At 37.9% G+C, this 12033-nt stretch overlaps 1 protein-coding gene across 5 annotated transcripts in view; it reads left to right on the forward strand.

Annotated features, from left to right (window-relative positions):
• gbf1 (golgi brefeldin A resistant guanine nucleotide exchange factor 1) overlaps nucleotides 1–12033 on the forward strand; it is a 101733-nt gene that overhangs the window by 53419 nt on the left and 36281 nt on the right. For all 5 annotated transcript variants that reach the window (XM_016473846.1, XM_016473848.1, XM_016473847.1 and 2 more), the window contains exon 4: nucleotides 6860–6991. In XM_016473846.1, the coding sequence (XP_016329332.1) occupies nucleotides 6860–6991 (132 nt within the window). The remainder of the gene's footprint in view (nucleotides 1–6859; nucleotides 6992–12033) is intronic.

Here is a 12033-nt window from a genome sequence, read left to right on the forward strand (position 1 = left end):
CACACACACGCACACACACATGATGCGCAAAACTCCGCACTTGAACAGTCATTAGCAAATACTTAAACTAATAACAAAACAGTAGCTTATTCAGAAGCGCCAGATTGTCATAGCAAAGTCAGGATTACCTCCTCTCCTAGTTTCACGAAACGGTCGTCCATAAAATGTATTGCTGTTCTGTTGTAAGTAATCTTAAAGATTCCTAAATGCATCTACTTTCGGAAGGCCAAATAAAGTGCTTTTGCTTTTGCCTAGAAACACACTAGAAAACTCCCTGACATGGCTGCTTCAACACTAACTGCGGTTACTGAAACCACGCCTTCTTTCTTTGCGTGCACATTTGGGCGGCATTATACAAATATTTCCACATAGTGAGGTAGATATGTGGGGGCGTGTTAGAACGAGCCGTTTTAGGGGGGCGTGGCAGAGTCTTAACTTTTATAAAGAATATCTCTTTGGTTTTGAGACTTTAGTCTTTGCAACTTCAGGGATCTTATCTATGCACAATCATCTTGTAACACTCCAAAGAGAAAGGAAAACTTGAAATCGCATCATATGACCCCTTTAATGTACCATGTGCTGATTTGGTGTTCGAAAAACATTTTTTATTGTTGTCAATGTAGAAAACGGTTTTTGCTGGTTAATAATTTTGTGGAAACAACTTAATATTTTTGTGATTACATTTTTTTTCAGGATTCTTTGAATAGAAATTTCAAAAGAACAACAATTATTTGCAACTAAAATCTTTCTGTAACATTATAAATGTCTTGACTGCCATTTTTGATGTTCATTGTTGACTTTTGATTACTTTTGATAGTCTTTAAAAAAAAAAAAAGTTACTAACCCCAAACCTTTGAACGATAGTATTCAACTTGAGTTTGGCTTTTAAGAGCTCTGGTTAGTTTTTACTTTTCAAAGCTTTTTGGGGAGGTTAAGTTTATGTATTTTAAATCTGTTTTTCCTTTTTCTTGGCCAAATGGCAAAATCAGATGTACCTCGACATCCTGTGCAATATAAATTTCATCCCTTCATGCTAAAATACAGCTTTGATATCGCACTGTGAGGGCAAAAAAAAATCTTCAATGAGTTACTTTAGAAGCTCTCTGAAAAGTTTTAATTTCTCTGGGGCTTTCAAATTGCCTGTTTAGGTTGTGGGGCGCATTGTTCGACGCATTTATAAAACACCACTGTGGGTTGTACTGAACGACCATATGGAGTTCCATAACATTGTTACAACCTAATTGCCCTCTTCGACAAGTGCCAATTTTCTTCAAGAGGCAGGAGAGAAAAGAGCAGACGGGCGAGAGGCGCGTTGACATGCGTCAAACTCCTCCCTGCAGATGGATCAGGCTGTGGTTGGGGCCTGAGATGAGAAGTCTCCCTGGGTTTGCTTAGCCGTGTTGGCCTTGTTAGTTCGTCCCATCTCCCGCAGCATTAGAGCAGCCTGCTGGAAAGACCCGGCTCTAATTCCACTAGCAGATCAATAACCATCAGTGTTTGGTTTTGGGCTGCTGGCTTGGTCATGGGATGCTCCACCCCCCACCTCCCCTGCTCACCCTTGTGGGATGAGGGTCGTTTTGTTTGGAGGTCATTTTCACTGTGAGCTTGTGAACTGTCTCAATTGAGTCTCAATTGGTTCTTGTCTGTGTGGAGTGAGTGGATTAGGATGGTTCGATGCACATTCATTTATTCTTTTATTCAAAGAGTATAGAAATGTTACCCACATTTCCAAACAGTTTTTTTTCTGTATACTCTTGTACTCCTCAGTAACAGTTGAAGAGATCTTATACTCTTGTAAATTAAAGAGCATAGCTGTTTTCATTCTGACAGAAGACATTTGGCCCGTATGATTGGCTAAAATATGTGACTCAGCAGTCTGACAAATTAAGTTATTCATTCTTTTGTGATTAAATTAAGCAAACATAAAGGCCCAGCAAGTCTAGTACTGAGAGTCAGCCACTGTTTGTATTACTGCTGCTGTAGCCTGATCATTTGCTGCTCTGAATAGCTGTGTCCTACACACACACACACACACTAGTCTATAAAGACTGCTGGAAAATTGCCTCCTCTTGTTTGTGTGGTGTAACGTGGCTCTTATGGAATTCTAACTTGTCAGTGGTGCTTTAGTTACATTTACTACAGGGGGGAAATCTCAAACAGTTTAGGAAACTGGATCATTTGGGTCGATTTGAATCTCTTCTGCTTTGTTTTTCATTCCTTTGAGAGCAGAAGAATATTCAGAGTCTCTAAATAATCACCTACTAATGCTGTATATTGTATAGGAGTGAGAGGTATGACCAAAATGTTAACGTTATTACATTATGAGCCATTTTATATCATGGTACAAATGTCACAATACAGTTATTTTTGCTTTAAATTACAAAAATGGCTTGTATTTAAAATAACCCGGTGGTAGTAACTATTTTTGAATAATTTACTATATTAAATTAAGATTTTAATATTTACTAAATTTATTTGGAGATGAATGGATTAATAATAGCTTAAAAACTAACATGAGCAATAAATAAAAATAATACAATTAAAAATAAATATAATTTAAATAAGTAAAAATAATATCCAATATCAAGATATTATTCATGTATGCTTTCAATGCCTTGTAAGTTGCTTTGGATAAAAGCGTCTCCCAAATACCTAAATGTAAGTAATAGATCGATAATAAGTTTGGCATCAGTCAAAAACAGGTTCACATCATATATAGGAAACACTGACTGAACAAGAGTCAACTTGAAACGCACACTATAAGCACGCTAAATTATTGGAGAAGTCCTGCATACGTCTCCAGAGAGAAGTCTGTCATTGGCATTATGATTCATTTACAGGGTCAAAACATTGGAAAACACATGCACGAGTGAATTGTTCACAATAAGATCTATAACATGTACTGAGAATGTTTATTTTCCTTTTATGCCGACTTCAATAAAACATGAATGATGACATGTATGTTTTGAGCCTGAATTCTGATTGAATTCAAAACCATTATTAAGGGGACGTTAAAAGCCTTGCTCCTCAGGATGCATTTGAATCACTGTTTTAATGTGCTTTCTCAGTGCTGTTCTCGACATTGCTCTGCTGTTTATCACTCAGACCCTCAACCGCTTAAACTGTGCTCTGTTTTAAGTTGGAATGCACCAAAATGAAAATTCTGGATGCACTTGGCCGAAAACCAAAACTGCGACTGCTGAACACTGCCGGGTAGTGTGGCGCGCCATATATTTTTGGCTCATATTTTCGACCGCTTTTCTCTTTTGGCCAAAAACTGAAAATGCCATTTTCTGCCGATAATTTTCGGCGGCCGTAATTTCGGTATATCCCTAGTTTTAAGCTTTTTCTGCACCAGTGCCAATTGATGTGCATGTGTAATGTGTGGTGGCCTCATCTCCTCTAGATGCTCCCAGGGGCCCGAGGGTCCGGGGCTATTTGCAGAGGTACCAGTCACACTCTGCTGCACAGGCCGGCTGTTAAACCAGACTCCGTCCACTCATCAGAGTTTAGACCTACAGCCAGCACAACAGAACAGACAGTTGCACAATTTCCATTGCGATGGGAAAAACTTGACGTTTTCCGAAAACTCGAAATACAATGAAAATGGGGTGTTTGTGCATAATGAAGCAGTAAATATCATGAAAATGAGATATATAGTCTATTTAATATTTAGCGCGCATCTTATCAGTAAAGCCGGTTCTGTAATCAGAGGTAAATCTCCATCACCTGCGGGCTTTCACATTGAACAGCATTAACTACACAGAGCCGTTGTTCACCGACGAGCTGCGCAAAACCACGTTCATATTTGCGCGATTTTTTGCACAGCTCGTCAGTGAACAACGGCTCTGTGTAGTTAATGCTGCTCAATGTGAAAGCACACAGGTGATGGAGATTTACCGCTGATTACAGAACCGGCTTTCTGACAAGATGCGCATTAAATATCGCATGCGATTTATCGTGCAGCCCTAGTACAGACACAATTGAATCTTAAGGGAGATTGTTAGGAACCGTGCCATGCCGTTGCTCAATTCTCTGAGCTTGTTCTCAAAGGACACTCAAAACCCTTTGCCGGAGCATACATGGATGGCTGACCGACTTTAATCCCTTTTTTATTTTTGCCAATGTCACACAGAGGTCACCCTGGTTACTGTGTGATTGTCTCACCATCATGGTCCACCACCTCGATTTCTTTATTTCCCTTCATGGTCCCAGAGATTGCGCTGAAGTACAGAGTCATATTTAGCCTTTATTTAAGAAGATTGTGGCACGTGGGGGGAGGCAGAGCGACGGGCAGCCGATGGCCAGCCGGATCAATACAACACAATTGAGTTCTCCATTCTGAGAGACTAGGTGGCACTTACGGAGTGATCGCCTCTGATGAAGACTTTATTAGCCTCTATTGACAGATTAATTTGAGACCCCACTCTCTTCATCGCCCCCACTTCACTCCAGACTCCCTCTTCCACTGTAAAGTATTATAGTCTAAGCCCACCTTTAAAAGTTTCAGGGATTGATGAAACGCGTTATCAGTGGAGTTATTTTGTCCTGTGGTTTCGAAGCTTCGCGAATGTTTCTTCGACTTGATTTCAAAGTAACTTTTGTTATTCTTCTGCCATCCACGATTTTTTTTTTTTTTTTTCGTGAACTCGGGTTAAGTGGTAAGCACTTGAGACCCTTGTTATCAGATACTGCAGCACCGACAAAGAGTTTTCACTGTAGGAACGGAGCATTACTGAGCTTTCCCCCTTGAGAATTCAAAGAAAACGTCAAGTTCCCCAAAGAAAGTGTGCGAGAGAAGATTTGCTTTTGGAAGCGAGTCTAGAAGCAACCTGGCCATGGATAAGACGAAGTGTGGAAATTTTCAAATGATTTTATATTTTATCTCCAAACAAGCCACAGGCGTATTAGATATCACAAGCTAATACTTGTGCACTCTGTAAAATTGGCTGAGGCTGGAGTCGGGCTTTGAAGTCACGAGTTGTTTTTTTTGCGTCAAAGTAACTGTTCGGGGGAACCCTAATCCGCCCAGTATTGCTATGGCAAGCTGCGCCTCAGCTCAACACTCGCAGCAGGTTTTCGTGACTCCACTAATTTTTCCATTGTTATTTTACCTGGTTTGTGTTTTGTAACCCTCGCCCCCTCTCGCCGGCGTTCTCAGAGGGGCTGTTCCTCGCGCCCGGGTGGATTGGCCCGGGGTGCGTTCCCATCCACAAATAAAGAGCTCGGCGGAGATAATGAAGTATGTTGCATCCTCGGCTGCAGCTGCGTTTTGTTGGCTCTGTTAGATTAAGGCTTTATGTGTGGTGGACTCGGCTTATTTCTTATAAAAGCTCATCAATAAACTCAGTGCTCCAGGCCTAAATTTGTATCGTGCAACTGGCCGTTTATTTTCTTGGTCTCTGCTGTTCTCTTCAAAAATTACTGTATGGGACACACTGTGCAGAATGTATCTAATTTTTGACCTTAATATAAGCATGTCTTATGATCTTTTAGGACAAGTAGGGCTGCACAACAATAACTTTGCTAGTATGTGTATTGGATTCAATACGGTGTTAATGTTTTAAAGGTTTATTGGTTTCACTGTAAAAAAAAAAAAAAAAAAAAGTATTTTTACTAGTATTAGCATTTTTATTAGTATTTTGAGTATTTGTTTTAATAAATGTTGATGGTTCATTCTCACTGTAATTCATTGCATAAAACGCTTTGTGATCAGTGCAAACAAAGTTTGTCCTTTTTTCATGTGGACCTGTTTTTTTACCCTGAAAAGCCTGGCATTAGAAATAATAATTAGAAAAATCAACATTCTTTTTAAATATGCAACAGTTTATTGAACCTTTAGACAAAATCTAATTTGCGTAGGTGTTTTTTTTGTATTAGATAAACCATGCTATTATGGCTAGAACGATTAAAAAACACAGTTTTCAGTTTTGTTCAGAAGCCCAATCTGAGCAAAACTTTGTAATTTGCTATAGTTGCTGATATTTATATAGTCAAAAAACAAGATAATTTTGATAGATTATAAAATTTTTGATAATATAAATCAGTGACATAACAGTTTAGCAGACTATTTACATAAAATGTATATAAATATCAGTTGTCACGCTTTATCTCCCATTTATTTGTCTTATTTAAATGCTTAGTTTATGATCAAATCTCTGTAGTTTTTATTGTGGAAGGCAAAACATATAATGCAATGCAATGCAACACAGTGATTATTGAGAGATGTACAAATAAACATTTCCTTAAAAGCCTGAACATGTCTGTGATGAGAGAGTCTCACTTTACTTGAATAGAATTATAGCATTACTAAAAAAATACATGTATCAATAGCGGGAAGGACCAGAAAAGTACTACTCTTACTCTGTTTCTAAAAAGTGGTATCGTTTTATCTCTAATGATGAGAGAGAGGCTTTATTTTTCCCAGCAGCTGTTGCTTCAGCGGGCTCGCAGCAGAGTCCTCCCACCCCAGCCAGTTCAGTCATTTTCATTAATGCTAAATCCTACATCCTACACAGCTGCTTTAAACAAGAGCTTTTGGAAACAGAGTTGTAATAAGATACCCAGATCTACCAAGGTGAATAAGAAACAGCCCTCGCTTTCCCCGTTCCCCGACTCTACCTTTCTGTCCTGTTGCATCTTTTGCATATGCATGCACACAGGTTTGTGATTTCAGTCGTGACACACCTCTCATAAATCATTGTTCATGTATACTGTATGTCACAAAATTATTCTTAGCAATTGAATAATTTGTCCTAGCTGAAAATAGTAACTGACTAGTATCTCATTCATCATGTGTTTATATCAGTAGGTTGAATTGCCCTCCTCTGACCTAAAGACTTCTCTTTTGTCATTCCAGATCTTTCTGATGTGGAACCCAATGTGTTTCTTAGACCTTTTCTGGAGGTGGTCCGCTCAGAAGACACAACTGGACCAATCACAGGCCTTGCTCTCACATCGGTCAACAAGTTTTTGTCATATGGCCTGATAGGTAGGTTTTTATTATGCCTATGAAACGATGCTTGTTGTTTATTCATCCAGAATACCAGATAACAAATCAAATGTACTTAAGCATGATTATGAACACATTTAAAATATACTGAACACTACCGTTCAAAAGTTTGGGTCAGTAAGATATTATTTATTTAATTAATGAATGAATGAACTTTTATTCAGTAAGGATGCATTGAATTGATCAAAAGTGACTAAATATATTTGTTACAAAGGATTTATATTTCAAATAAATGCTGGTCTTTTGAGCTTCCTATTCATCAAATAATCCTGAAAAAATGAATCACGGTTTTCACAAGAATATTAAGCAGCACAACCATTTTCAGAATTAATAATAAACGTTTCAGTTATTTTAATTTGCAGTGATATTTTGCATTATTACTGTGTCTCTATTTTTGATCAAATAAATGCAGCCTTGGTGAGCATAAGAGACGTCCCTCAAAAACATTTTACAGACCCCAAACTTACAGTAGTGTATATAAATATTAATACATATTAGCTATTAATAAATGCTTATATTCATTTATAATAATGATGATTGATGTGTGGACTAATAATATGTTGATACATATATAATACATATTATATTTATTTATTTAGAGTTTGAAAATCTTTTTTTTTATTTAATTAAATACATTGGGACTATGATGATGAATATTATTTCCCTAAACACTGAAATCATTAATATCTAAATATACCTGAACCTAAGTATGCACATATATGCTGGACTATGATATGAAATGCATTACAGAAACTTTTGTTTTAGTTTATATGATATCTTCCTAATTTTATTTATATATGGAAAAATGTGTGTTCTCAATTTAATATATTATTATAAATTATTTTTAGTTTTGTATTAATTAATACGATATTGTATTAATGCGTTTTGGAGAAAACTTGTAATACAACAAAACTGTAATAATAAGAGTAGTAACTTAGAATATCTCCTATTACATTGAAATTTTATTACTTTGTTTTTATACTATTTTTATACTCCTCAACTTTAAAAATTCAGTAATTGTTTGCTCAAATGTGTATTTTCAAGACAAAATGCAAAAATCAAGTTTTCATGTCCAAACCCTTAAACTTTTGGTTTCTCTGAAAAGACCAGGATGTCTTCTGTAAGATGCATGCAGTCTTGACAAAACCCAAGTGTCCTCTACAGTGGACAGAAGTGAGTTGCTAGTCCCGTGAGGTTACTAAAGTGTCTTTGGAGAGTGACTGTTCAACTCAATGCTGTGACAGTACTGTACAGAGACAGAATACTGCCATCTATTGGCCAGACACATGAATGTAGTGATCTTTAGTACATTTTGTGTTGGTCCCCATAGAGCAGGGATAGGCAACATCGGTCCTGGAGTGCCGATGTCCTGCAAAGTTTAGCTCCAACCCTGAAAAAAAGCCTCACCTGCCTGTAGCCCTAGTAATTCTGAAGACCTTGATTAGCTTGTTCAGGTGTGTTTGATTGGGGCCCTCAAAAACATTTTACAGACCCCAAACTTACAGTAGTGTATATAAATATTAATGCATATTAGCCTAAATATTGGTAACTTGAAACTAATAGCTCACCTAAAAATAAAAAATCAGTCTTTATTTTGCCCTTCCAAACCTGTCTGAATTTCCTTCATCTGTGAAGCACTAAAGAACATTTTAGCAGCTGCTTCATACATTGAAAATTAATGATGATCAGGGGCTGTCAGGCTCCAAAAATGACAAAATTATTAAATTATTGATAATTATTAATTAGTATTCAGAAAAAAAGAAGGTAACAAGCAGCATATCTGGTTTGGAACGTGAGGATTTTTGGTAGAATGCATTTTTGAACCCCTTAAATGGTCTTCAGTTTAGTTTTTATTTATTTATTTTACACCTTAACTCATTAATCATAAACTCTCCAGAGAGTAGCTTATTGGTCAGTGTTAACAACACATTTTTACTTTACTGAGTGCACTTCTCAGCGGTGAAGTCCTGATGTAACTTGACCAGAGTCACTGTTCCTAATGGGTGGACTGTATTTTCTCACTGACGCAGGAGAGCTTGTTTTGCAGCAGTTGTAATCAGCACAGACTGTCCTCTTCCTTGTTAGGGAAATATGGCCAAATGCCGCCAAAGTGTGAAACCAGTACCCTGTTCAAGATACAAGCCGTCTCTAATTTTTAAAAAATACTATGACGGCAGTTGTCAAGCAGCTGTATGGTTTGCACAGCTGAAAGATGGTTTTACAAATGTTAAAGGTGCTCAAACCCATAACGTATTATAGCACGGTTCCAGAATCAGTGGATTTCTGTGATAGAGAGATTTTGTCCATTTAATTTTTCTACATTGAACATTGAATCTGGGAATAAAGATCTATTTTAAACCTGGAAATAAACATAGTTTCAAGGTTTAGAAAAATGTTAAACAAAAGCAAAGTTATGACTTAAAACCAAAGAAGACTTAAGATTCTACACTATTACACTATTAGTATTTTTGGTCACTAGTCAAATGAGTAAATGTGTGACACTGAAAGAAATGACAAAAGTAAAAAAAATAAAAAATAAAAAAAATAAATTAGACAATAAAATAGCTGTACTTGCAGTTTTACCGGAAGTTAATCGTATAGATTTCCATTGGAATGCAATAGACGCAGACACACAAATCCCAGACATCGTGAGAGCTCCTGTCACCCCAGATGCACCATTGTTCCTAATCAGCCATGATGCCAGCATCTCGTCAGGAAGCTCAGGAAGGGTTGCTATGGCTAAACCGGGTCTCTCTTTACATCTAGGATAAGGCATAGTAATCACATGCTTACATTTTCTAGAGTGCAAATGAAGTCATGCTTTCATACAGTACTAGCAGCAACGCACTTGATGTAAATATTGCATTTTTTTAAAGCAACTCAGTGTGTTTATTTTTTTAAAAATGTTATTGGCTTAATATTCTTTCAGGTTAGGCAAATACTGTATGAATTGAAAGAACACAATGCCAGCCTACATGCAATCGGGCTGTTTATTGTGTAACACACAGAATGTAGTCTTTTTTTTTTTTTCCCCAGCAGAGCTTCAACCCTTTCTTGCACACATTTATTTTTCTTCTCTCTCACACATGCGCAGAGCTGTGCTAATCCCAGGTGAGCACTCCTGACGAGCGTGACATATGAATGCACTCGTATTAGTGTGTGATTAAATGACCTTTAGAGGCTGTGTGCTGACTGATGGGTTATGCTCATTCAGACTGCACTAATCTGCCATGAAGAGTGACATTATCATTACTCCCAATTAGCATTCCATAGACATACAGTACAGCCACACGCTATAGGTTGATTAGCTTGTTCAGGTGTGTTTGATTAGAGTTGGAGCTGAACTCTGCAGGACAGCGGCACTTCAGGACCAATCTTGCCTACATCTGCCATAGAGAATTCAGTCATTCACCTGTCCTACATTAGCACATTGAAGTTGTGACCAGCTCTCCTTCATGTATGTTGCAATTTTGGTTGCCACATGATCAAACCGAACACTTCTTTTAAAGTGGCACAGAAGCGACAGAGTATTTTAACTTTTTTCACCAAGTCACAACATCTGATTTTTATCAGTCAAACGCACCAGGCCTGTCCTGCTGTTGATCCCTCTTAACGGTATACAGTGAGACCCCCCAGTATGCCGTAAGGGCTCAGGTCTCACTGTCACCAAACACACACACACCCCGTGAATTTGTTTGGTGAGGGCTAATTCCCCTCAATCTCAGGCCTGAGGTCGGTGGGCTCGGGGGGAAGGCCGTATTGACAGACATCCAGATCCCACTTTTCCCACTCTCCCTTTCCCACTCTTCTTTTTCCCAGGCCGGTACTCAAACCAAAGGCTCACTTACACAGCCACTTGTCCCTCTAAAAACTACAACAGCCACACACACACACACACACACACACACGCACACACACACACACTGATATATGTGGAGTGTTTGGTAAAGTGCTTTTGAGATCCTACCTAGTTTTGAGTTAGAAAGTTGGGACATGTTTTAAAAAAGTAAAAAAAAATTGTGACACGATACACCCTGAAACAGATTTAATGCAGATCAAAACTGGACGTACAGTGCTGTGAAAAGTTTTTTGCCCCCTTCCCCCAGCAGAGCTTCAACCCTTTCTTGCACACATTTATTTTTCTTCTCTCTCACACATGCGCAGAGCTGTGCTAATCCCAGGTGAGCACTCCTGACGAGCGTGACATATGAATGCACTCGTATTAGTGTGTGATTAAATGACCTTTAGAGGCTGTGTGCTGACTGATGGGTTATGCTCATTCAGACTGCACTAATCTGCCATGAAGAGTGACATTATCATTACTCCCAATTAGCATTCCATAGACATACAGTACAGCCACACGCTATAGGCCTTACGTTAACAGCTCTGATTGATTCACAACTTGCTCTGATACAGGGCTCTTAACTTTGGATGTTGGTTATAGACTGTAATTGATCACTGACTCTTCAGATCTTTCAGGGGTTTTATTGTATGGTTTGTGTGGATGAGATGCTGAAGACTAACTTTATATTCCTGGGAACCAGCAAAAAATTGTATTTATTTTTTTGGTCATTATTGACATGTATTTATTAATTTATATTTATTTATAACAGTAATGATATATGTGGAGTGTTTGGTAAAGTGCTTTTGAGATCCTACCTAGTTTTGAGTTAGAAAGTTGGGACATGTTTTAAAAAAGTAAAAAAAAATTGTGACACGATACACCCTGAAACAGATTTAATGCAGATCAAAACTGGACGTACAGTGCTGTGAAAAGTTTTTTGCCCCCTTCCTGTTTTTTTAATTTTTTGCATATTTGTCACATGTAGACATACAGTACAGCCACACGCTATAGGTCTTGTAACAGCTCTGATTGATTCACAACTTGTTGTGATACAGGGCTCTTAACTTTGGATGTTGGTTATAGACTGTAATTGATCACCGACTCTTCAGATGTTTCAGATAGGGTTTTATTGTATGGTTTGTGTGGATGAAATGCTGAAGACCAACTTTATACTCCT

The sequence above is a fragment of the Sinocyclocheilus anshuiensis genome, unplaced genomic scaffold (assembly GCF_001515605.1).
Source record: "Sinocyclocheilus anshuiensis isolate Anshui unplaced genomic scaffold, SAMN03320099.WGS_v1.1 scaffold536, whole genome shotgun sequence".
Classification (NCBI taxonomy): Eukaryota; Metazoa; Chordata; class Actinopteri; order Cypriniformes; family Cyprinidae; genus Sinocyclocheilus; species Sinocyclocheilus anshuiensis.